General features: G+C 38.9%; 1 protein-coding gene across 1 annotated transcript; it reads right to left on the reverse strand.

Annotated features, from left to right (window-relative positions):
* Positions 1 to 1,817: 1,817 nt before the first annotated feature.
* LOC115567784 (uncharacterized) lies at positions 1,818 to 26,955 on the reverse strand. Its single transcript, XM_030394630.1, has 14 exons — positions 26,899 to 26,955; positions 25,856 to 26,322; positions 25,415 to 25,471; positions 24,985 to 25,056; positions 14,209 to 14,503; positions 13,471 to 13,625; positions 12,367 to 12,646; positions 11,703 to 11,851; positions 8,751 to 8,802; positions 8,568 to 8,635; positions 5,663 to 5,945; positions 4,334 to 4,488; positions 3,270 to 3,549; positions 1,818 to 2,675 (listed from the first exon to the last, which is right to left on the reverse strand). The coding sequence occupies exons 3-14, from the start codon at positions 25,452 to 25,454 to the stop codon at positions 2,525 to 2,527; spliced, it is 1,980 nt and encodes a 659-aa protein (XP_030250490.1). The 5' UTR covers positions 25,455 to 25,471; positions 25,856 to 26,322; positions 26,899 to 26,955; the 3' UTR covers positions 1,818 to 2,524.
* Between the last annotated feature and the right edge of the window lie 294 nt (positions 26,956 to 27,249).

Below are 27,249 nucleotides of genomic sequence, written 5' to 3' on the forward strand. Positions count from 1 at the left end.
CCTAGATCGCAAATCATTTCTGGAACTGCACAACAAAACATTGTGCTGACTTCTCTAATACAACTGAAGTTGATATGGACTTGCATGAAATGGCTCCGAACAGCTCGTCCAGCTCAATCCAAGTCTCCAGAAGACCGAAATCCAATATATGTTTGAAAAGACGGTTGTGAGCTTGTGCACCCACTTCAGACGAGTCTCTACCTAGCACTTTTAACTTAACGGCTACAGTGAAGATTGCAGCTTTAAAAAGGATGTGAATGACAGCTTTTGACATAGATTTTTTTCATGTTTTAAAACAACTAATCAGATATCTAGATTTTCTTCTGCACAGTGATACTGTTGGCTTCAGTAACCTGGCCATGATTACTGGAAAGAGACATTGCTGTTGAGTTTTTTTGCCAAGTGGTTCCATGCTATTCAAGAGAAGGCAGACAGCTCCACGGCTGATATCTTGAAAACTCAGCAACGCAATGTAGAAAGTTATGTAGCACCACAGGTAAAAGAAAAACATGTATTTTTGAGTTTAGGGTGAACTGTCCCTTTAACCACCGTGTGATTAAAAACAATAGAAAACAGTGCCATCATTTCTCTAAGTGCTTTGAGCAGATATGCAATGGTTGATAACAATTGTGGCCATCCTCGACAATAAAACTGCATTGCACCACCGTTCATCGAACGAGTTATCATAATTCTGACCTTGTTCCATGGAAAGTTACCAACTAGACAGGAAAAGAATTGAAAAACGACAGTAACCGTTGATGCTGAAAATGCTTAGTCTTAGATTTTTACTTGACAAACGTGTCTGTTGTCAGATTCACTTGAATTTTTGGCGTTTCCCCTTTTCAAATGCTCTACTTCTCTATTTTCTCTCTCTAATAATCCACAGACACACCCTTCTATCTCTGTATCTTTATAAATATTAAGATGTTCTGGCACTGAATACATGTTCATATATTTCTTTTTTTATGAGCCATAATAGGAGACAGGATGTGTGAATGTAACTTTGGTAAAGAGGAATCGATAACACATTTTGTTGTGAGAAACAAAAATGATGAACAATGTCAAGCAGATAACTATTAGACTATTATTATTACCTCTGCCAAGAGGGTTATGTTTTCACACGTGTCCAGTTTTTTGGTTGTTGGTTGGTTTGTCTACAAGGTAACACACAAACTACTGCTAGTTAATTCCGTCGGAACATGAGAGATGGTCAAATAGCTCTAGAAAGCCCCACAGCTTTCTGGCATCAGAATTTAAGGGCCATTAGAGTAACTTTCTGAAGCAAACAGTTCACTTCATGCTGTGGAGGTCGGGGGAAAAAACCAAGCAGTAAAATGTACAGTATATTGTTCACTGAGTGGTAGTTGGCCAGAGCTATGTTTGTGGTGTCTCAAACATGTTTGAGGTGTCTCAAACATCATGGGTAGAACATTATTATATTTTCTCTGTTTTCTTAATATGAGTTAAATTTGTTTTTTTAAGATCACAAGTTATTTATGTCTATATCACCAAATTAAAACATTTTCTCCTGAGTTAAGATAAATAAATCCACTGTCATGAGAAAACAAAAGGTTGTTCCTCTTTATCACTTATATCTTAATATTTAGTTGATCAGCATTTTAATGCCAGCATACGTGGCATTTTGACGAGTGTAGCAGCTGATTTAAGATGAAACTAATATATTTGATGCACGACTGTTTAGGGCTTCCATATGTTACAAAAATGTACAGTAAGCTTGAGATAAAAAGAGGAATGTGGAACTAAGGAGGTATTTATAAAAGGTCAAAGGTAGTTACAAAAGAAAAGAAAGAGAACCATGAAGATGAAGTACCAATATAATTCAATCTTTATCCATGAAGTTACAGTGATGATAATGGAATGTAAGAGAGAGAGAGAAACATCTCACAACAACAGAAATACTCACACACACACCATCACACCATTACTGTCATTGTAGCTTAAATGAAATGCACGTATTGGTACCTAAAAACATATTGCTAAGCCTTGTAACATAGATATTTTGACATATGACATAAAGAAAACTAAAGATCATCTAGCATGTGCCATTCTCTCCATATATAAACAATATCTGGTTTTGCATTGAAACAAAAGTGAGAATGCTTCTCGATTAACAGCTATTTGCGACCAATAACAACACATAACAAAGTTTGAATGTCAAATTTCAAATTTCTAAAATCATTTTTTTTCACACTCACATCTAATTTTTATTCACACTTTTGTTGTGACCTGGAAAACCAATAATGAGAATGATATTACAACTGTCCAGTCAAACCTGTTATTTGCCATTCAGTGACGACTTTTATCATTTTACAAAGAATAAACATTTATTAACATTAATATTCAGGAAGAAAATAAGCCTGCATTTTATGTGAGGGTTGGAGATAATGTACAGGGGGATACATACATTTTTTCATTTTTCATAAAAATGTGAAACTCAAGAACATGAGCCTGTACACCAACATCAGCTAAACATCATTGTTATGAATTGTGAACTTCCTCAGACCTAATCCAGTCTGGAGCCATAGACCTCCACCTCACACAGGGTCAGGTACTCAGCTCTTCCAGGGATGACTATGGTCACATAGCGGCCGTCCATCCCATCACACTGGAAGTTTTGGGTGAGACCCCCAGGAATGCTTGAGATCAAAGCACATCTAGCAGAAGAAGAAATCACTCTATTAACTCATCAAATGGTCAGATAAATCAATAAATTCTCCAAACATTTTACAAAAAATGTTATTAATGAGTAATCACCAAAACTCTTATTTCAAACAAATATGCTTACATTTTTTTTTAATTCAACATAAATGTGTTGTTCCAAACAAACATATACTTTAATCACAAACTTGAGAGGTCATATTGAAAACATGTTTATGTGGACAAACTATTTTTTAAAAATGATAGAGCTTGTGGAGAGGTGCAGAACAAAATCTTTCTGCCTTATCATTATCATTATGAACGTGAATCAGTAATTAGAAAGTGATTGAACAATTAAGGTAGCTCTGAAAAAAGAGAGAAAAAAAACAACTTAAAAATGAATTAGCAAAGCTTGCTAACGCTTACTACTACACTTGCTACTGCTCAAACTGGCAACCACTTGATGGGAAGAGGATTTGAAAACCAAGCGGTGTTGTGATGTGAATGAAATGGTAGGAGGGAGATGGAATGCCACATTTAGTGACTGCATGTTATCAATAACACCTTTAAATTATAGTTGAATTATCATGAACAAGCTAACTGTAAACTACCTGGGATTGTTGATGCCATTGTTGTCAAGAGAATCTCCAATCCGGATCTCAGCTCCATTAAGTCTTTGGGGGACTTCTTGTCGGTTGGTGACGCTAACAGAAAACACTTTGTGTGTTTTGCCCAGGTCCAGCCTCCACCAGGCGTTGAAGTTGTGGCCTGTGTGAGTACATGAACCCTGACTCCAGGCGCTCGCCCGATTCCCATCGATAGCATTATTTGCAATGCCCGTAGAATGAAGTGTGGACTGTGTGGCTTTTCCTTGGAGTGCCAGGTTCTCTCCTGCACAAAGGGCACAATTTCAAACATCAGCACTGAGAGTTTCCATTGATGGAAAGCGTCCTGAATCTGTATTTTTCTTGTAATTGTGTTGTTGTTAGCAGCAGTACCCATGAAAATCTTCGTTTTCTTTCCCAAAATTGCATAATTATGATGACATGTCAAATTTTTACATGTCAAGTTTCAGCTGACAAACGGTCAAATGTATGTGCAGAACTCTAAGGGATTGGTGATCACAACTTTCTGGAGGGACTATGTATTGTTGCCCTTTCTTCAGTAGTGAGAAGAAACTGGAGAAGTTAATTGACATTTTCAGACCGGAGGAAACTTTTCACAGTTTGAGGAACCCGCCCTTTTATTGTATTCACACCACAAGAGCTCTGAACCATAGGAGTTCTTAGAACTCCATTTTGATGGACTTTTTTAGGTCCGACTTTAGAATAAGTACTTTCTCAGCACCAGAGGAACTATGAGTGATATAAGTGTATGTGGATTTGTTGATCTAAGGATACTGTGCAGGTAGCTGCCATTTTTTAAAAAAACACTCAGTACTGTGAGCAACACACAACACAAAAAGAGATAAGAGCTTACGTCACTTCAGTGCTCCTATCCCCCCAACAAAAACATACACTTTGCAAAGGAGAGATATATTAGCTTCAGGAAGTGCATTTTGATCATTTTCTCAATGTGATCAAACTTCTGGGACAACCACAGCTGTTCGGAAAATGAGGCTGCAGCATCACTTAGAAAACCAAATCTTGGCTTTGGCCTAATATTTGATTCTCACCAGTTGGGGCACGGTAGCCATAGACTTCCACCTCGCAGAGTGTAAGGACCCTTGCGGAACCAGGTATAGACACAATCACATAACGTCCCTCCACACGACTGGTTAAAGTGATTTTCAATGATCTTCCTGCTGGGATATGGGGAATTACAGCAACCCTAGGAGAGAGAGAGAGGAAACGGTGGATGAATTTGTTCAATATTGCAGTATTTTAAGGTATAAAGCAATGTGAAGAAATAATACCAACACTGCCAACAAACAGCATGTGTCATCAAATTAAAAACTTCAGTCATTCAGTCGCATATAAAGGAAATCAGTGGTATCTCACATCTCTGTAGGATTGTCTTTAAGCTAATGGAGTATATGATGAGATGCATCATAAAGAACAAACGCTCAAAGAATACAGCAAGTTCACTCAAGCAATACAGGCAAAGACACCGAAGCAACAAACACTCGTGGATATTTTCAAAAGTTAAGAGAAATATCATCGAGACAGCGACATGGCCAAAAATATTACAGAGAAGGTAATTAAATTAATCGCTCTGGATAACCAGCTCATCTCCGTGATAGAGGATCAGGATTTTCTTCATTACCTGGAGTTTTTGAATCTCCGGTGTGCCCTATCATCTCGGCATTACATTACACTGATTCCACTTTCAAGTTACAGCATGCCGGTATGCGCACTTGTTTTGTGGGTTTCATACAGCAAAGCATGTAAAACAGGCTACCGAGGAGATGCTGAACACGTGTGTTATAGACAAGCAATGCGTCCACAACATTTTACATGACAACATAAGGTATATAATAAAAAAAACAATGGAAGATCCAAGTGTGGGCTGCGTCTCACACACTTCAGCTGGCTGTACACGAGGGTCTGCTGTCACAGTGCAGCATCATAGACTCACCTGGTAACACAAAGAAGCTGGTCGGCCATGTTGGAATAGCATATGCAGAAGGAGCCATATGAAAGTATATACTTTGTTTCAACAAAATAAAAAAAAAACTATTAAGGAGGGCAGGTATTTTTTTCCTAATGCAGCTGTATTATCTAGGAAATGTTAGATAAGGCTAAGTATCAGATCGGGACTCGGTATCGGCAGATACTAAATATTAATGCACTCGGAATTGGATCGGGGTAAAAAAAACCTGATCGGGACATCCCTACCTGTAACCAACTACACACATGCATTCAGGTAACACAGAGGTGCATTAAAGCACAAAAGCAATTAAAGCACATACAGTAGAAATGTTTATACAACCTCTGGGGTCATAACAACTCGTATCACTTATAATTATAAGTTTACTAATAAGTCATGAGTTACATTCTCTTACACTGGGTTTGTGACACCATGGTCTTGTAAAGAGTTGCCGATGTAAATCTCTGCTCCGTTGATCCTTTCTGGACAGCAGTCTCCTCTGTTGGTGATGATGATGGAGGTGATGATGTAGGACTCCAGCAGGTCCACTCTCCACCAGGGGTTGGTCTGGGTAGCAGTATGGGTGCATGATCCAGCATGATAATCAGATTCACGGTGTCCATCAATGGCATTGTTGGCAGGTCCAATTGGGTGTCCTCGGGACGACTGACTCGCCTTTCCACGCAATGCTACATTTTCTATGAAGAAAGTTAAATATACATCATATATAATTAGAAAGTTGAAATACCTCTAAATGTATGAGGCAGAACAGTTGGTAAATTATCAAACCTGTAACATCTCATTTTTTCGGCCACTTGATGGCAGCACAAACAACATGTGGACACACCATCTTTCAAATTGATATGACAAGCTGTTTCCAGCAGATACAGAGCTACTTTAGCATTCATTTGGAGTTTGCCGTTTTTGTTTACCTGACGAATGTAAGTCCAAGTCTTTTAGCTCTGTTTTGATCTCTACTTACTCTACTAATCTCAAACAGTAAAGCTGTTCAGAAATCTGAACAATGATATGAAACTCACAAACTCACATTGTCACCCTGTTTTCACATGCAGTCTGTACTCATTATAACTGCTCCTTAAATGTCTCAGCCACCACATTCCACCAAGGTTTTCACTCAAAACTTGAAAGTTCTGCATATATATATATCTCAGTGGTGGCTGGTGACTAAAAAATTTGGGGAGGACAGGAGAAAAACCAATCCACAGTGTCATGTTATTTTATACAAGCCAACTACTTATCCCTACTTTCTTATATTCAATGAAAATTAAGCAATAGAACAATGACTTACAAGACTTCTTTAAAAAACATTGTATTAACTGGCTAATATACAAAACAAAAAAAATACCAATGTGTACCCCTTCCAGGATTCAATCCCCAGTCACCTGTGTGGCAGGCAACTGCTCTACCCACTGTGCTACTGCAGCAGTCAATGTGCATACTTCACGACAGCACACGACATTACACTCATCACTCATCACAATTGCCCTAAACAATTGTGTTGCTGCTCTGTATTGTGTCCTGGTTGTGCCGCTAACGTTATGTCCTCCAGCAGGACGAACGAAACGAAATCTATGAATTATCTTTCTGACTGCTTCTCTCTGATTTCTCAGAACATTATTTTTTTTCTTTTAGAAATTTGCTTATATTTCCTTTGAAACCGATTCCAATGTCGCTGAAAACTTCATATTTCTTGTCCGAGCATGGCTGGCAGTGAAAGCTGTAAAATACATAGAAGTATTTCTTGTTTACGGTTGTATAAATGTCAGAATGAAATTTGGGAACTGTTATTGAACCAACCTGCTGTCAATCTTGTATTCTGGTTGCTGATTGGTAAGGGAGGACGTCCTCCCTTAGCGCATCATTTTACGTGTCTTAGCCAATCATAGATCAGCATGAAAAAATCCCAAATGCATTGAGTGAATGGAAGGAGATCCCTCCCACGGAGGACAGAAGCCCTCCGTCCTCCTCTAGCCCTCACCTTCCTGCTCCCTGCTCCTCTCACAGACTGCTCTGCAGCTGTCACTGTTGAACCATTTTAAGTGAATTTTCTTCCAAAGAAGATACTTTTTTGATGCTATATACACACATATATATATATATCTTATAAATGATACTGAGATTTGGTAATGATTTATTTCAACCAGTTACTCTTTCTTAAAAAAAAAAAATTGATCTTCCTCTTGCCTCTCAAAAATAGGAGGACCAACCTCCTCTGCCTCTATGGACGAGCCTCCTCTGATATCTCTCTCTCTCTCTCTCTCTCTATATATATATATATATATAAATATATATATATATATATATATATATATAATATATATATAAATATATATATATATATATATATATATATGTATTATTTTTATTTTTTTATTTTTTTTATTTACTCCTCCCCACTCCACTTAGCACTCCCAGACATACTCTCTCACACACAGAGCTTATTCTAGCATCATCTTTGTGAGGACCAGGCAAAATGTCTGCTCTCACAAGAAAGTTTGGATGTAAAGGGTTAGTCCACACAAGTATAGCAATACAAACACACACACACACATACACACACTGCACAATGAGGGCCATACCGCCAAAACAGGTTGATCTCCTTGACTGCATTGCAAAAATAACTTTTTTGATTTTGACCAATCATGTGATGACTCTACAGACAATTTTTTAGTTAGCAGTTGAAACTGAAGACCATGCAGAGAGCCTGATGTTCTTAGACAATTGTGGAAATAAATCCACTCAATTCATTCAAGCAACTTTAATATTTATTATCACTCCACTCCACGTTTGATCAAACCAGAATTTTTTACTGTAAGAAGAAATCCCTTCCAGACATCTGCTTTGAATAATAATGCACATTTTTTTTTCCGTTTGGTGTAACAGTACTTATTTTAGGCAATCACAGTGATACATTTTAACTTCACACATTATGAAAATGATAGTAAACATGAATAAAGTTAGGAATGCATGTTTTTCTTCATTTAAATCACATGTAATTTGCAATAATGTCAGTTGTTTAAAACATAAACTGCTAAATCTCAGGCGCACCAGTACGACCAAAGAAACACTGTTTACTCGCACTTGACAGATTTTTGTGCAACCGAAATAGTTGCACACCAGAGCCCTGCAATCACTCATTCTACCTCACTGAAAAATCCAGAACTTGTGTTTAAAACATTTCATACTCAATACTCATACTTGACTAAAAGCTATTTAACAGCATACATGCCCTAGAGTTTCTACATCACACTTGTGTAAGTTTAAGAAATAAATCACAGATATAGCCACATAATACTTACGGTAGGTGTTCCCCGAGCAAGTCCACAGAAGGAGCTGCAAAAGCAGAACTGAACTGCGTTTCATTGTTCTGGTTCAGATGGAAAAGAAAATCATTAACAGTATGTTAACTCAATAAATTAGAAACATTAGAACTGTAATAACAGTGTTAACTGTCATTGTACAGCAAGCAGACAAGCACATACCCTGACTTGAAGGATAAGATCAGACGATGAGGACTGTATGTGATGATGGATATGATTTGATGTGAAACACACAGGGATATTTATGTGCACGTTATCATCCTATGTTCTGTCGTTTGTTGATGATTTACCACATTTGACCTCATCTATTCCCTTATAAGGCTCATATACAGTTATCAAATTGTTCAGGAATCAGCAACATTTGATGTTTTCTCTTCCAACACATTTCATTCTACTGGTGACCCAGTGTTAATCTACATAGAGGTTGTAAACTCGAACTGAACTGTGAGCTTTGAAACTGCAGTCCAACAGTCCATACTTTATTGCCACATTAACTAGGCCATCTAATAAGGATTCATTGTTGTGTGAGCTACAACAGGGGACAGGACAACACGTGTGAAAGATAAAGCATACAATAACACAGAGCCTGCTGATAAAGTGAAAAGTCTATGAAATATAATAAGCTTCATTCCTTTGCTGGTGTAGAATGCAAGAACAGCATTCTGGCACAGACAGCTTGAATAATATCAATATCTAATATCTAATATCAATATCTGATTGTTACTCTCAGAAATGAATCAAGTTGGGGTGCCGTTTGGCTTGGTTGGTGGAGCAGGCGTCCCATGTACGGGGGCTTAGTCCTCGCTGCAGCAGACCCGAGTTCAACTCCAGGCCTGGGTCCGTTTGCTGTGTGTCACTCCCCCTTTCTCTCATCCTGTCCAAGTCTTCAGCTGTCCTATGAATAAAGGCCAAAAAAAGATCTATATTTTTGTCTAACAGCTTCAGAAAACCGAATACCAAAGATTTATTTGTTGTCTTTGTTTCCAGGGACAATGCAGATTATTCATTATTTATTTTTGTGACCCCACATATAGTCAACTGTCATCCTTTCGCTCTTTTTAAAATTAGTCACAAAGTGTTTTTTTCCCGTTCCAATTGATATTAAAATAAATATATTCAAATATGTGCTACTTTGGCTCTAAAGCTGTAATCTGCTCAATTTAGAAAATACATTTGTTTCAATAAAATGTACAATATTTTCACAATGTAGTGAAGCTGAAGTATAACACAGCATAAAATGGAAATATCAAGTAAGGTACAAGTACCTTAAAATTGTACTCAAGTACAGTACTTGAGTAAATTCCATCACTGTTATATTCCATCACTGATGGTAAGAGTCACGTAAAGTGAAGCTAATTGAATGACCTTTTGGTTTTGCCTGCCTAATTAGCAGCAACATATAAGAATAAGCATAGTTCTCCAAATATCAAACTCTTAGTTTTTTAGCAAGCAGTGAATACACTGTGTACTGTTTTTAAAATATTAGTGTTATTAACAACAATAGTTTGGGCAGATAACACTTTTTACAAACTGTTTTTATGGTATTGGTTCATTTTAACAAAGGTGACATGATTATAATCTGCACTCAGTCACGACAGTACTTCCCCTCTTGTGAAGCACATTTTGGAGGTGATCCATATGGATACCAATGAGGAAGACAAATGTCACACAATAACTGTTTACATCATAGTAATAAAGTAACTAAGGTAATTGTACTTCCATTCTTAAACTACAAGTTGTTGCTGTGCCAATTATTTGTCTGAAATATTTTACTTTTTATTCCACTACATGTGTCTGTTTAGGATTTTACATGCAACACATGTGATCAACTTAGTACGAAACATTAGCATAGACTAAAGGAGGAGTTCTTCCAGAGATGAAAATTCAGTCATCTGTCATGCAGATGCAGGAAAACGGCTCCGTACAATTAAAGTCCACCAGAGCCCCTAGATTTCAAATATTTTTTTAAAAGACATTGTACACCAACTTCAGACAGTGTTCGTGTGAAAGCTTTTACCATAGCAGCTACAGTGAAGATTGTAGCTTGAAAAGGGATGTCAATAACAGTTTTTCAAAAAAGAGGCTTTCAGAGACTTGTCTATGGTCCACTTAACATTTCGATATTTTTAAAGGGATTTAACGCTCTGTTAAGGAGCCAGGCACTGGCTGCAGGTGTGCTAACATTAAGCCGTGGTAAACTTGGCTGTCAAAAACTTAACACACTTGAGCTTTTAAATTTCGTGTTTGACCAGATGTTTTTACTCAGACTAGACAAGTTGCCCTGACTCACTGAGTTGTTACAGGGCTGACGTCTCATTCTTTCTTTTCCTGTCTATACTTAAAAGATGAAGTACACAAAGTTTAGCAAAGTTTGGTTTATTGTGAATTGGTACTCTGAAGTATCAATATGATTCAATGTTTACCCATAAAGTTACAAAGTAATGACAATGGAATGTAAGAGAGAGACAGAGACAGAAATACTCACAAACACACCATCACACCATTATAGCCACGTAGGTTGAATGAAATACACATATTGGTACATAAAAACATATTACTAAGCCTTGTAACATAGATATTTTGACATATGAGGTAAAGTAAATTAAAGACCATCTAACATGTGCCATTTTCTCCATACATAAACAATATCTGGTTTTCCATTGAAGCAATAGTGAGAATGCTTCTCATTTGAAAGCTATTTGTGATCAATAACATGACATAATACAATTTTATAATTTGTAATAATTTTTTCACACTCAATAATAATTTTTATTCACACTTTTTTATGACTTGGAAAACCAATAATGATAATGATATTACAACTGTCCTGTCAAACCTGTTATTTGCAATTCAGTGACGACTTTTAACATCTTACACAGAATCAACATTTATCAACATTAATATTCAGGAAGATAATAGGCCTATATTTTACGTGAGGGTTGGAGATAATGTACAGGGGGATACATGAATCCATATGACGTGAATCTGTTGATCAGCTAAACATCTGCAATATAAAATGTCATTGTTATAAAAAATATGAAGCTCATGAACATGAGCCTGTACACGAACATCAGCTAAACATCATTGTTATGAATTTTGAACTTCCTCAGACCTAATCCAGTCTGGAGCCATAGACCTCCACTTCACACAGGCTCAGGTACTCAGTTCTTCCAGGGATGACTATGGTCACATAGCGGCCGTCCATCCCGTTACACTGGAAGTTTTGGGTGAGACCTCCAGGGATGCTTGAGATCAAAGCACATCTAGCAGAAAAACATTTCACTCTATTAACTCATCAAATGGACAGGTAAATCAACAGATTCTCTAAAGTTTTCCTTTAAATTGAGCATAAATGTGTCCAAATAAACCCTCTGACACATATACATTAATCTCAAACTTGAGAGGTCATATTGAAAACATGTTTATGTAGATAAACCATTTTTGAAAATAATAGAGCTTGTGGAGAGGTGCAGAACAAAAATCTCTCTGCCTTATCAATATTATTATGAATGTGAATCAGTAATTAGAAAGTGATTTTTAGGTAGTTCTGAAAAAGAAAAAAAAATGAATTAGCAAAGCTTGCTAACACTTACTACTATACTTGCTACTGCTCAAACTGGCAACTACTTGATGGGAAGAGGATTTGAAAACAAAGCAGTGTTGTGATGTGAATGAAATGGTAGGAGGGAGATGGAATGCCACATTTAGTGTGTGAATGTTATCAATAAAGCCTTTAAATTATAGTTGAATTATCATGAACAAGCTAACTGTAAACTACCTGGGATTGTTGATGCCATTGTTGTCAAGAGAATCTCCAATCCGGATCTCAGCTCCATTAAGTCTATGGGGAAATTCTTGGCGGTTGGTGACGCTAACAGAAATCACTTTGTGTGTTTTGCCCAGGTCCAGCCTCCACCAGGCGTTGAAGTTGTGGCCTGTGAGTGAACAAGAACCCTGACTCCAGGCGCTGGCCCGATTCCCATCGATGGCGTTATTTGCAACGCCTACAGAATGAAGTGTGGATTGCGTTGCTTTTCCTTGGAGTGCCAGGTTCTCTCCTGCACAGAGGACACAATTTCAAACATCAGCACAGAGTTTTCATTGATGCAAAGGGTCCCCAATCTGTGTTTGTCTTGAACATGAATCAATCCCTCCAGGTAGTTGTGAAGTTGTGAATGCCTATGCCCACAAAAATGTTCAGCTTTTTTCCAACCATTGCATCATTATGATGATATGTCAATTTTTTTGGAAAGTTCCACCTTACAAATGGTTCATGTTTGTGCAGAGTTCCAAGGGATTGGTGATCCCAACTTTCTGGAGGGACTATGAATTGTTGCCCTTTTTCAGCAGTTTAAAAACCCAGTCAGTAGTGTGAGCAACACACAACACAAGAGATAAGAGCTTACGTCACTTAAGTTCTCCTATTGGCTGTGTGAATGCCAACAGTGGGCAGTTCCTCTCAGGGAGCACCCAGAACTGTTTGGTGCAAAAACACCCATTTAAAAATGAGTGGCTGCCTGTCGTTTAATTGGAGCAGCACTGTAAACTGTAAGTAGTTCTGGATGTCAGAATCTACAGTATGTTTAACAAATTTGGATATATTGTCTTGCAGCTATCCAGAATCCGAGAAACTGTTGAGACACTGTATCTTACAATTTACTAATTTTTAAGTCTACGATTCATTTTTTCAGTGTTCAGTACTTAAGAAATATCAACAACACACTTTGCGAAGGAGAGCTATATTAGCTACAGAAAGTACATTTTGATCGTTTCTTCATGTGATCAAACTTCTGGGGTGACCACAGCTGTTTGGAAAATGAGGCTGCAGCATCACCTAGAAAACCACATCTTGTGTGGCTTTGGCCTAATATTTCATTCTCACCAGTTGGGGCACGGTAGCCGTAGACTTCCACTTCGCAGAGCGTAAGGACCCTTCCTGAACCAGGTATAGACACAATCACATAACGTCCTTCCACACGACTGCTTAGAGTGATTTTTAATGATCTGCCTGCTGGGATATGGGAAATTACAGCAACCCTAAGATAGAGAGAGAGGGAAAACAGTGGATGAATTTGTTCAATACTGAAGTATTTGAAGGTATAAACGAATGTAAAGAAATAATACCAACACTACCAACAAACTGCTTATGTCTTCCAATTAAAATCATCAGTCATTCAGTCACATATAAAGAAAATCAGTGGTGTTGCACATCTCTCTAGGATTGTCTTTGAGCTAGTAGAACATATAATGAGATACATCGGGATCTGGTGGATTATGTCTATGTTACGACCAGGGCCTTGGAGAAATCCTGCAACATGAAAATGAGTCTCTCCTCTGACCATCTCCCAAACACCACCAGCAGCAAAGTATTTTAAACTGGGAAGAGCTGGCCTCTAAACTTCTGGCTTCGAGGCAGGAACCAATCAGCTCCCTGGACAACCTTCACTCACTCACTCAATTAACTAAACACACATGCAACCAATCACACACATGCTGAGGTAATGAAGAGGGGCATTAAAGCACATACAATAGAAATATTTATACAACCTCTGGGGTCGTAACAACCCTTATAACTTATAATTATAAGTTTACTAGTAAGTCATGAGTCACATTCTCTTACACTGGGTTTGTGACACCATCATCTTGTAAAGAGTTGCCGATGTGAATCTCTGCTCCGTTGATCCTGTCTACACAGCAGTCTCTTCTGTTGGTGATGGTGATGGAGGTGACGATGTAGGACTCCAGCAGGTCCACTCTCCACCAGGGATTGGTCTGTGCAGCAGTATGGGTGCATGATCCGGCATGATAATTAGATTCACGGTTTCCATCTATAGCATTGGAGGCAGCCCCAAAAGCTTCATGCGGTCCGCTGTAGCGGTGTGACTGAGTTGCTTTTCCACGCAAAGCCACATTTTCTGTCAAAAAAAGACATATGATCATTTTTGGTTTGTGTTATACCTGAACCTGACCATCTCTGTAAACAGGTAGTCATCCTACAAGGAATTGTTGAGTTTGAGGTTGAAGCTGAAGGATAAGCATACAGCTCTTAAAGATCAACTTTGTAACAAAGTGGCTTTTTGAGTTTCATTACCAACCTGCCAAATACTGATGCATAGAATTTTTAGGGTCGGGTCGGTTGTCATCCCAAGGTGTCAGTATTTGACAGGTTGGGAATGAGACTCAAAAATCTACTTTTTTACAAAGTTGACCTTGAACCAAAACTGGAAACAAATCTACTCAGTACAGCATTTCTTAAATATTTCCTAACAAGGACATCACAGCTTCAGTCAGATCATACTTACTATAGGTGCTAGCTGAGCACGTCCCCAGCAGGAGCTGCAAAAGCAGAACTGAACTGTGTTTCATTGCTCTGGTTGAGATGGAAAAACAAGTCAAATAATAAATAATAAATAATATCCAGACTGTGTATTTAATGTTAAACAGGACTATGCAACTAAAACCACATACCTGGATCTCGACAGATGAACTCAGAAGAAGATGAGAAGCTGAGATTTGTCCTGTGTCCTGAACACATGGGGATATTTATATGTGGATCTTATCGTGGCACGTGTAGTTGTTGTTATCGATGATTTACCACAGTTTTTTCTTTTTTTTCGGTAAGTCTTATTACAGCTATACAGCAGGTCAGGGTTCAGGAACTTTAGAAGATGTTATAAAAATTGTTTCTTTGATTTTGTCTGGTGTCGGCTCTGTAGCCAAGACTTTATTGCCGTATCAACAACTAAAAATGTATTTTAGTGTGCTCATGGAAACATGAAAACATACAGCCCTGACAACAGGACACCGAAAGCCTCAAATAAAGTTTGTACTGTAAGTAAAGGCCTGTTCATTAAAAAAATTTAAAGTGAAGGGCTCCAACATTTACTTTCACCTTGTCTGACCTGTAAAGTTTGGAATTTAATGTGTAAAATCAATGCACTTTTTATTTTTGTCTTGCTTTATATATGTCCTCACTTTATTCAGTCATCACTGCATAAATATTGTGTCAACATCGTGTCGACTGTGTCACGTGCACTTGCTGTTGATTATAAATTTCCATAGAAATGCAGCTTTACTTCCTGGTCAGATAAACAGAGAGAAAAGAGGAGATGGTGTAAACCTGCTCCACCTCCTGGCCTGTGGCACGTGCAGTTGTTGTTCATAATCCATTTCTGTAGAAATGCTGTTGGACTTCCTGTTCAGATAAACAAAGAGATAAAACAATAAAAGTAGACAATAGCCGTATTGCTGATACGCTGCCAGAGACACTGGACACTGTCCATCCCGTTACACTGGAATCACAGCACACCTGGCAGAAAAAAGGTTTCACTCTATTAACTCATCAAATGGTCAGATAAATCAACAGATTCTCTAAACATTTCACAAAACAATGTTATAGATATAAATCATCACCAAAATTCTTATTTCAAACAAATATTCTTCAATTTTCTTTTAAATTCAGCATAAATGTGTTGCTGAGACATAATGCGAGAGGGGGGTGTTGTGATGTGAATGAAATGGTAGGAGGGAATGCCACATTTAGTGACTGCATGTTATCAATAACGCCTTTAAATTATTTTGACTTATCGTGAACAAACTAACTGTAAACTACCTGGGATTGTTGATGCCATTGTTGTCAAGAGAATCTCCAATCCGGATGTCAGCTCCATTAAGTCTTTGGGGAGATTCTTGGCCGTTGGTGGCGCTTACAGAAAACACTTTGTGTGTTTTGCCCAGGTCCAGCCTCCACCAGGCGTTGAAGTTGTCACCTGCGTGAGAACATGAACCCTGACTCCAGGCGCTGGCCCGATTCCCATTGATAGCATTATTTGCAATGCCAAGAGCAGAACAATATGACGACTGTGTGGCTTTCCCTTGGAGTGCCAGCTTCTCTCCTGCACAGAGGACACAATTTCATACATCAGCACTGAGAGTTTTCATTGATGCAAAGGGTCCCCAATCTGTGTTTGTCTTGAACATGAATCAATCCCTCCAGGTAGCTGTGAAGTCGTGAACTCCTATGCCCACGAACATTTTCAGGATTTTTCCAACAATTGCATTATTATGATGATATGTTAAATTTTTTGGAAAGTTTCAGTCGTTTGCGTAGAGTTCTAAGGGATTGGTGATCGCAACTTTCTGGAGGGACTATGCATTGTTGCCCTTTTTTCAGTGGTGAGAAGAAACTTTATTTGACGTTTTCAGACTAGAGGAACCCCCCCTTTTTTTATTAATTCGCACCACAACAGCTCTGAACCATCGTAGTTCTTAGAACTCCATTTTGATGGACTTTTTTAGGTCCAACTTTAGAATAAGTTCTTTCTCAGCTCCAGAGGAACTATGAGTGATGTAAGTGTACGTGGATTGGTTGATCTAAGGATACTGTCCTATTGGCTGTGTGAATGCCAACAGTGGGCATTTTCTCTCGAGTGCCCAGAACTGTAAAAACACCAATTTAAAGATGAGTGGCTGCCTGCTGTTTAATTGGAGCAGCACTGTAAACTGTAAATAGTTCTGGATGTCAGAATCTACAGTATGTTTAACAAATGTGTATATAATTTCTTGCAGCTATCCATAATCTGAGAAACGGTTGAGACACTGTATCTTACAGTTTATCAATTTTTAAGTCTATGATTAATTTTTGAATTGTTCAGTAATTAAAAAATAACAACAACAAAACAAAACACACACACTTCGCGAAGGAGTGGTATATTAGCTACAGGAAGTGCATTTTGATCATTTTCTTCATGTGATCAAACCTCTGGGATGACCACAGCTGTTTGGAAAATGATGCTGCAGCATCACCTAGAAAACCACAAATATAACGGCAATATTTTGTTCTCACCAGTTGGGGCACGGTAGCCGTAGACTTCCACTTCGCAGAGCGTAAGGTACTTTTTTGAACCAGGCAAAGACACAGTCACATAACGTCCCTCCACATGACTGGTTAAAGTGATTTTTAATGATCTGCCTGCTGGGATATGGGGAATTACAGCAACCCTAAGAGAGAGAGAGAGAGGAAACAGTGGATGAATTTCTTCAATACTGCAGTATTTGAAGGTATGAAGCAATGTAAAGAAATAATACCAACACTTGGCCACTCTGCCAACAAACTGCATATGTCTTCAAATTAAGAACGTCAATCATTCAGTCACACATAAAGGAAATAAGTGGTGTCGCACATCTCTGTAAGCTCGTAGAACATATGATGAAATGCATCGGGATCTGGTGGATTATGTCTATGTTATGACCAGCGCATCGTTGAAACCCGGCAGCAACATGAAACTGAGACTCTCCTCTGACCATCTCCCAAACACCACCAGCAGCAAAGTATTTTAAACTGGGAAGAGATGGCCTTTAAACTTCTGGCTTTGAGGCAGGAACCAATCAGCTCCCTGGACAACCTACACTCACTCAATTAACTAAACACACCTGCAACCAATCACACACATGCTGAGGTAACGAAGAGGGGCACGTTTTCATGTTTCTGTTAACACATTAAACCCCCATAATCAGACAAAACACATCAAAATCTCTCCTATTCAGCACAAATAAAACAATCCTATAAAAAGTCATGTTGTTGATAATCAAGCCCAGCTCTCACTGATGGGTGTGGTGTTTGATTGACAGGTGAGATGCATTTCTCTCAATGAAAATGTTGAGATTGCAATACCAGCTTAAATGATGCAATGATACTTTATTTCAATTTTAATTACATGTACTCAATGACTAATAGTTTGTATTAAAGGTTAGATTGGTTACATTAAAATCCATGCATTTTAACTTTATTGTACATTTGCGTTGAGGGCATTTAGCAGAGTCTTTTATCAAAAGCGACTTACAATAATTACATTTTTCACAGGAAAGAACCCACAACATATTACCATCAATAAAGTAAGAAAGAAAAAAACGGGTTGAGGTGAAGTCTGAACAAGTGAATCCAACCAAGAGCGAGTTGCAGTAGTCCAGGTGGGAGATGACCAGCGCTTGGACCAGCGGTTGTGTTGCGTCCTTTGTGAGGAAAGTCCAGATCCTGTGGCTGTTGTAGAGGGCAAATCTGCAGGATCGGGCCACAGGAGTGATGTTGGAGGTGCAGGACAGTCTGTCGTCAATGATTACGCCCAGGTTCCTCACAGACCATGAATGCAATACTGTGATGTCCTCGACAGTGACTGACAGATCCATGCGAGGACAGTCTTTCTCCGGGACGAAAAAAATTCAGTCATTTGTCATGCAGACAGTGGTGGACAGTAACGGAGTAAATTTACTTGAGTACTGTACTAAAGTACATATCCAGAGGATTTGTACTTTACTTGAGTATTAGATTTCTTTGGTACTTATTACTCTTACTTGAATACATTTCCAAGACAAATATTTTTACTTTTACTCGAGTTAATTTCTAGGAAGGCTGAAAAGTACGCGTTACTTTCAGGTCTGCTCTTTTTTTTTTTCCTTTTTTTTTCCTAAAATACTATTGGACACAAGCTGTGTTTGTCAAAGAAGGAAACCTATCACAGTGCACGCTCTCCACTGGGATCTATGTAAAAGCAGAAATACGTCATCCCTCCCCATAAGGATACCACCAAAGTAGTCATGCTCTCGACTGCGTTTGTCAACACAAAACCGCGACAATGGCTGCATCAGGAGAAGAAAGACAATCCGCTGAGTCTCAGTCTGAGTCTGATAATGATCCGGAGCAGGAACTTTCAGAAAATCCTTGGCCTTATCTGGACTCCATGTTTGAGTTTGACAGAGTAAAAAACGTGGACACAGACAAACAGACATATATTTTCAAATGTTTATTGTGTTTCCGAAGAAAAACTACCTCTCTGCTTTCAACAACTCCACGTCCAACTTAAAGAAACATGTTGACGTCAGTTAACCAGACTTTCACCATGTTATTTTCTATTTGTCTCGGTCAATGTCATGTTGTGAGAATGTGAGTGTGTGTTGATCACAAAAACTACATTTTGTAGGAAGTGGCGCGCGCGTGTGTGTGTTGTGATTTTAAACGATGGCCGAATGAAACGCTCTCATAACGTAACGTTATTTGTTATTAACACTCACCAAACTTCTGTCGACCCCCTTGCTTTGCTTTAGTTAATCCATTTGCCATATTACTGAGAAATGCTGTTCTAGTATAATCCTGGGGGAATGCTGCTTTTGGGCTGATTAAGCTGGATGTATACTTTGTCTTTGGTTTTATTTCATTCATTGAGTTTGTCTTGCTGAAAGCAGTATTGTTGTAAAGGTAGATTAATCCATGCAGAGCATTTGTAGTTCAAATATGATGGACAGTACATACAGTGTCAATGTTTTTCCTCTCTGGTGTTAACGTCTTTCCATACTACACACGGACAGACACAGAAAGACAGACATGGGGAGACAGAGTTTGTTGTGCTCCTATATTGTACTGGTACATGTCCTTCCTGTAAAGTCAAGTGACTTCAACATTGAGTTATTGAAAGCAGAGATGTAGTTTTTTGTGAAGCAGTGATTCTCAACCAGTGGTCTGGGGACAACATTGGTCTTTGAGAGGGTTCCAGTTCCCAACTTAGCTAAATGATAGAGAGCTAGTTGGACGGTGCAGGTTCATTTGGTTACAGTTTTAATGATTGTTAATAAACATCTGCATCTGCAACATCTGCTGTCCTCCTGTGATCCCATTCATTTTATTTGTTTTTATAGGTGTTTCTGCAGGCTTTATAACATTGTGGTTCTAAAAGCAAGCACATCAGTGCAGGTGGTTTCAAAGAGTTAATTCTCAGAAACAAGAGTTAAAAGGTCCTTAAATTAATTTAGAAAAAGTTATAGTAATTAATTGATGTGAAAAATAAGAGATTTACTCTTACTTTTACTTAAAGTAAATTTAAAAGCACGTACTTTTGGATACTTAAGTACCTTTAAAAGCAAGTACTTTTTTACTCTTACTCGAGTAACATGTCGACTGAGCTACTTTTTATTGTAACGGAGTAAATTTTGACCAGTAGTATTTGTACTCTTACTCAAGTACTGGGGTCGAGTACTCTGTCCATCTCTGCATGCAGATGGATCGTCAGGTGAAGTTTCATTGTCCACAAAACATTTCTGGAACTTCACAACAAAACAGTGTTGCAGCATTTTCCTAAACAACTGAAGCAGACGGGGACTTGTTTCAAAACACAAAGGAATTGCAATTATGCAATTAAAGTCCATCAGAGCCCCGAAATTTCAAATATTTTTTTAAAAGACAGTGCACACCAACTTCAGACGGTATTCATGTAAAAGCTTTTACCATAGCAGCTACAGTGAAGATTGTAGCTTGAAAAGGGATGTCAATAACAGCTTTTCAAAAAAGAAACTAGATTTGTCTATAGTCAACTTAAGGTTTCGGCATTTCTAAAGGGGTTTAACACTCTATTAAGGAGTCACTGAGTTGTTACAGGGCTGACGATTCATTCTTTCTCTTCCTGTCTATACTGCAAAGATGAAGTACACAAAGTTTAGCAAAGTTTGATTTATTGTGAATTGGTACTCTTTAGCATCAATATGATTCAATGTTTACCCATAAAGTTAGAGTGATGACAATGGAATGTAAGAGAGAGAAACATCTCACAACAACAGAAATACTCACACACACACACACACACCATCACAACATTATAGTCATGTAGGTTAAATGAAATAAACGTATTGGTACCTAAAAACACATTACTAAGCCTTGTAACAGATATTTTGACATATGACGTGAAGAAAAGTAAAGATCTAGCATGTGCCATTCTATCCATATGTAAACAATCTGTTTTTTCATTGAAACAAAAGTGAGAATGCTTCCTCGATTGACCGCTATTTGCGACCAATAACACAAAGTTTGAATGTCAAATTTCAAAAACATTTTTTTTTTCCACACTCAAACCTAATTTTTATTCACACTTTTGTTGTGACCTGGAAAACCAAGAATGATAATGATATTCCAACTGTCCAGTCAAACCTGTTATTTGCCATTCAGTGACGACTTTTATCATCTTACACAGAATCAACATTTATATTCAGGAAGATAATAGGTCTATATTTTACATGAGGGTTGGAGATAATGTACAGAGGGATACATGAATCCATGTGACGTAAATCTGTTGATCAGCTAAACATTTGCAATATTAAACATCATTGTTATGAATTGTGAACTTCCCTAATCCAGTCTGGAGCCATAGACCTCCACCTCACAGAGGCTCAGGCGCTCAGTTCTTCCAGGGATGACTATGGTCACATAGCGGCCGTCCATCCCATTACACTGGAAGTTTTGGGTGAAACCTCTAGGGATGCTTGAAATCAAAGCACATCTAGCAGAAGAAGAAATCACTCTATTAACTCATCAAATGGTCAGATAAAAGAGATTCTCTAAACGTTTCATAAAATATTGTTAATAATCACCAAAATCTTACTTTAAACAAATATTCTTCAGTTTTACTTTAAATTGAGCATAAATGCGTTGTTCCAAACAAACCCTCTGACATATACATTAATTACAAACTTGAGGTCATACTGATAACATGTTTATGTAGACAAACCATTTTTTAATATAATAGAGCTTGTGGAGAGGTGCAGAACAAAATCTCTCTGCCCCATCAATATTATGAATGTGAATCAGTAATTAGAAAATGATTGCACAGTCTGGGTAGTTTTGAAAAAGAAAGAAAAACAAAAATGGTTGAGTCACAGGATGCTTGCTAGTGCTCAAATTGGCAATCACTTGATGAGAGGAGGATTTAAAAAAAAAAAAAAAAGAAAAAGCAGTGCTGTGATGTGAATGAAATGGTAGGAGGGAGATGTAATGCCACATTTAGTGTGTGAATGTTATCAATAAAGCCTTCAAGTTATAGTTGAATTATCATGAACAAGCTAACTACCTGGGATTGTTGATGCCATTGTTGTCAAGAGAATCTCCAATCCGGATCTCAGCTCCATCAAGTCTTTGAGAATTTTCTTGTCGGTTGGTGACGCTAACAGAAAACACTTTGTGCGTTTTGCCCAGGTCCAGCCTCCACCAGGCGTTGAAGTTGTGGCCTGTGAGTGAACAAGAACCCTGACCCCAGGCGCTGGCCCGATTCCCATCGATGGCATTATTCGCAACACCTGTAGAATGAAGTGTGGATTGCGTTGCTTTCCCTTGGAGTGCCAGGTTCTCTCCTGCACAGAGGACACAATTTCAAACATCAGCACAGAGTTTTCATTGATGCAAAGGGTCCCCAATCTGTGTTTGTCTTGAACATGAATCAATCCCTCCAGGTAGTTGTGAAGTTGTGAATGCCCATGCCCACAAACATGTTCAGCTTTTTTCCCCAACCATTGCATCATTATGATGATATGTCAAATTTTTTGGAAAGTTCCACCTTACAAATGGTTCATGTTTGTGCAGAGTTCAAAGGGATTGGTGATCCTTTCTGAAGGGACTATGTCTTGTTGCCCTTTTTCAACAGTTTAAAAATCCAGCCAGTACTGTGAGCAACACACAACACAAGAGATAAGAGCTTACGTCACTTAAGTTCTCCTATTGGCTGTGTGAATGCCAACAGTGGGCAGTTCCTCTCAGGGAGCACCCAGGACTGTTTGGTGCAAAAACACCCATTTAAAATGAGTGGCTGCCTGCCGTTTAATTGGCGCAGCACTGTAAACTGTAAGTAGTTCTGGATGTCAGAATCTACAGTATGTTTAAAAAAAAAAAGTGTAAATATTTTCCTGCAGCTATCCAGAATCCCAGAAACTGTTGAGACACTATCTTACAATTTACCAATTTTTAAGTCTACAATTAATTTTTCAATTGTTTAGTAATTAAGAAATAACAAACCCACACTTTGCAAAGGAGATATACTGTATGTTAGCGAGGAAGTGCATTCTAATCAAATGTCTGGGACAACCACAGCTGTTTGGAGAATGAGGCTGCAGCATCCATCACCTAGAAAACCACATCTAATGTGGCTTTGGCCTAATATTTGATTCTCACCAGTTGGGGCACGGTAGCCGTAGACTTCCACTTCGCAGAGTGTAAGGATCCTTCCTGAACCAGGCAAAGACACAATCACATAACGTCCCTCCACACGACTGCTTAGAGTGATTTTGAATGATCTGCCTGCTGGGATATGGCGAATTACAGCAACTCTGCGGGGGGGGGGGGGGGGGGGGGGGAGGACACAGACACACACAGAGAGCGAGAGAACAGTGGATGCAGTGGATGAATTTGTTCAATACTGCAGTATTTTAAGGTATAAACCAAATGTAAAGAAATAATACCAACCCTGCCAACAAACTGCATGTGTCATCAAATTAAAAAACATTAGTCATTCAGTCGCATATAAAGGAAATCAGTGGTATCTCACATCTATGTAGCATCGTCTTTAAGCCAATAGAACATATGAGATGCAAACAGATCTGGTGGATTATTTCTATGTTACAACCAGGGCCTCATGGAAACCCTGCAGCAAAAAAAAAAAAAAAAAAAAAAAAAGAGAGAGACTCCCTTATGACCATCGCCCAGCATCAAAGTATTTGAAACTGGCAAGAGATGGCCTTTTAAATTCTGGCTTTGAGGCAGGAACCAATCAGCTCCCTTGACAACCTACACTCACTCAATTAACTAAACACACATGCAACCAATCACACACGTGCCCAGTTAAACTTGAGGGGTATTAAAGGACATACAATAGAAATGTTTATACAACCTCTGGGGTCGTAACAACCCTTATAACTTATTATACGTTTACTAATAAGTCATAAGTCACATTCACTTACACTGGGTTTGTGAAACCATTGTCTTGTAAAGAGTTGCCGATGTGAATCTCTGTTCCGTTGATCCTGTCTGCACAGCAGTCTCCTCTGTTGGTGATGGTGATGGAGGTGACGATGTAGGACTCCAGCAGGTCCACTCTCCACCAGGGGTTGGTCTGTGCGATAGTATGGGAGCATGATCCGGCATGATAATCAGATTCACGGTTTCCATCTATAGCATTGTAGGCAGCATCATACTGTCCGTTCAATCGATATGACTGCGTTGCTTTGCCACGCAAAGCCACATTTTCTGTCAAAGAAATACATACGATCATTTTTGGTTTGTGTTATCCCTGAACTTGACCATTTTTGCAAACATGTAGTAATCCTACAAGGAATTGTTGAGCTTGAGGTTGAAGCTGAAGGAGAAGCACGCTGCTCTTAAAGGTCAACTTTGTAAAGAAGTTGATTTGAGTCTCATTCCCAACCTGCCAAATACTGACACGTTGGGATTGCAACCGATGCGACCCTAAGAATCCCATGCGTCCGTATTTGGCAGGCTGGTAAACTAAAACTGGAAACAAATCCACTCAGTACAACATTTCTTTAATATTTCCTAACAAAGACATCACAGCTTCAGTCAGATCATACTTACGATAGGTGTAAGCCGAGCACGTCCCCAGCAGGAGCTGCAAAAGCAGAACTGAACTGTGTTTCATTGTTCTGGCTGAAATGGAAAAACAAGGCAAATAAATATCCAGACTGTATTTAATGTTAAACACAACTGTTCAACTAAAACCACATACCTGGTCTCGAAAGATAAAGTCAGAAGTTGAGAAGCTGAGGTTTGTGCTGTGTTTGAGTATGTTTGGAGGTGGACCACATGGGGATATTTATGTGTGGATCTTATCATGGTACGTGTTATTAATCGATGATTTACGTCAGCCAACTTTTTTCCTGGTCTTTTGTCATATGCGCTTGATGTTCATTATCAGTTTCCACAAAAATGAACTTGGACTTCCTGGTCAGATAAACACAGAGATAAAACACCAAGTATAACAATAGGTAGTGTATTGCTGATATGCCTCCAGGTGCAGGTTTCATTAGTTTGTGTGCACTTTGCATTCCCACGAGTGTTGATGCTGAAAAGTAAAACAATAGAGTGTGTCAGTGTGTAGATGTTACTTACAATAATTACATTTGTCACAAGAAAGAACCCACAACATATCACCATCAATAAAGAAAAAAAAATGAAACAAAACAATTGTCACGCCCTCTGAGCATTTTAGCTGCCTATTTATCAAAGATACCTTGAGTACATAAGTGCTTTGATTCAAGTGCTTGCAAGTGTCGTTCTTTGACAAGTGCATATACATTTTATACAAGGGGTTGGGATGAAGTCTGAACATGTGAGTCTTGAGTCTTTTGTGGAAGATGAGTGACTCTGCTTTCCTGACATTGGTCAGGAGTTCGTTCCACCACTGAGACATCCAGAACAGAGGTGAGTCGTGACTTTGCTTAGTGACCTTTGTTTGCTTTCAGCGATGGCGTACCAGCCGGCCCACTGATGTAGCGGGGTGAAGAGCTCGTGCTGGGGCGTGTGGTCTGACCAGTGTTTGAAGTAGATGGGTGCAGTTCTGTTGATGGCCTTGAAGGGCAGTACAGTCATCTTGAATCGGTTGCGGGCCGCAACAGGAAGCCAGTGGAGGTCACGGTGTAGTCGCAGAGGCTGGGAGTCCAACCAAGAGTGAGTTGCAGTAGTCCAGGTGGGAGATGACCAGTGCTTGGACCAGGGGTTGTGTTGCATCCTTTGTGAGGAAAGACCAGATCCTGTGGATGTTGTAGAGGGCAAATCTGCAGGATCGGGCCACAGGAGTGATGTTGGAGGTGCAGGACAGTGCGTCGTCGAGGATTAAGCCCAGGTTACTCGCAGACCATGAATGCGATACTGTGATATCCTCGACACTGACTGACAGATCCATGCGAGGACAGTCTTTCTCCGGGACGAGACAATCATGCAGATGGATCATCAGGTGAAGTTTCATTTCAACAAAACATTTCTGGAGCTTAACAAATCAGCATCGCAGCATTTTAAATAAAGTCCACCAGAGCCCCGAAATTTCAGATATTTTTTTAAAAGACGTTGTACACCAACTTCAGACAGTGTTCATGTAAAAGCTGTTACCATAGCAGCTACAGTGAAGATTGTAGCTTGAAAAGGGATGTCAATAACAGCTTTTCAAAAAAGAAAACTATGTCAGGCAGCATAAAAGGGGAAGAGGAAGGCTTTGGAGATTGGAGTTGGACCCAAATGCAGTTACACACGGGAGGCAAGGATATGGGGAACAAAAGGCAAGCTTTTATTTAACAAGAGCTATATACAAAAACTGAGAGCTGGGAACAAAAAGACAAAAATGGACAAAGTAGCAGTAGCAGTAGCAAAGTAGCAACGCAAAACAGCCAGACAAAGTAGCAACAAAAATGGCAAGACAAAGTACAACCAAAAAAGGCAAAAGTACAAATCAAAACCAATGTAAAAAGCAAAACTCAAAATCCAAAGAACACATACCATGGGGACACAAAGAACATGGGCAGGAGCATGGGCGTAGACAGAGGCTGAAAAATACAATGACCGGACAAGGAGTGGCGGGAACACAGACTAAATACACAGACACTGATTACAAGACGAGGAACAGGTGAGGTGGACCAACAGGTGAGATAACGAGGGGAATGCATGGATGAGAACACTGACAGACAGAGGGAGACAGAGGGAAGAACATAGGAGACACTTAAAGGACACATGAGGGCATGGAAAAATCAAAACATAAGACACAAGACATGATACAAACACACGATACAAAGACATGATACCAAGACAGGAGAATACAAGACAAAAAAAAAACCATAATCTGAACAAAAC

The sequence above is a fragment of the Sparus aurata genome, chromosome 17 (assembly GCF_900880675.1).
Source record: "Sparus aurata chromosome 17, fSpaAur1.1, whole genome shotgun sequence".
In the NCBI taxonomy this organism is placed as follows: Eukaryota; Metazoa; Chordata; class Actinopteri; order Spariformes; family Sparidae; genus Sparus; species Sparus aurata.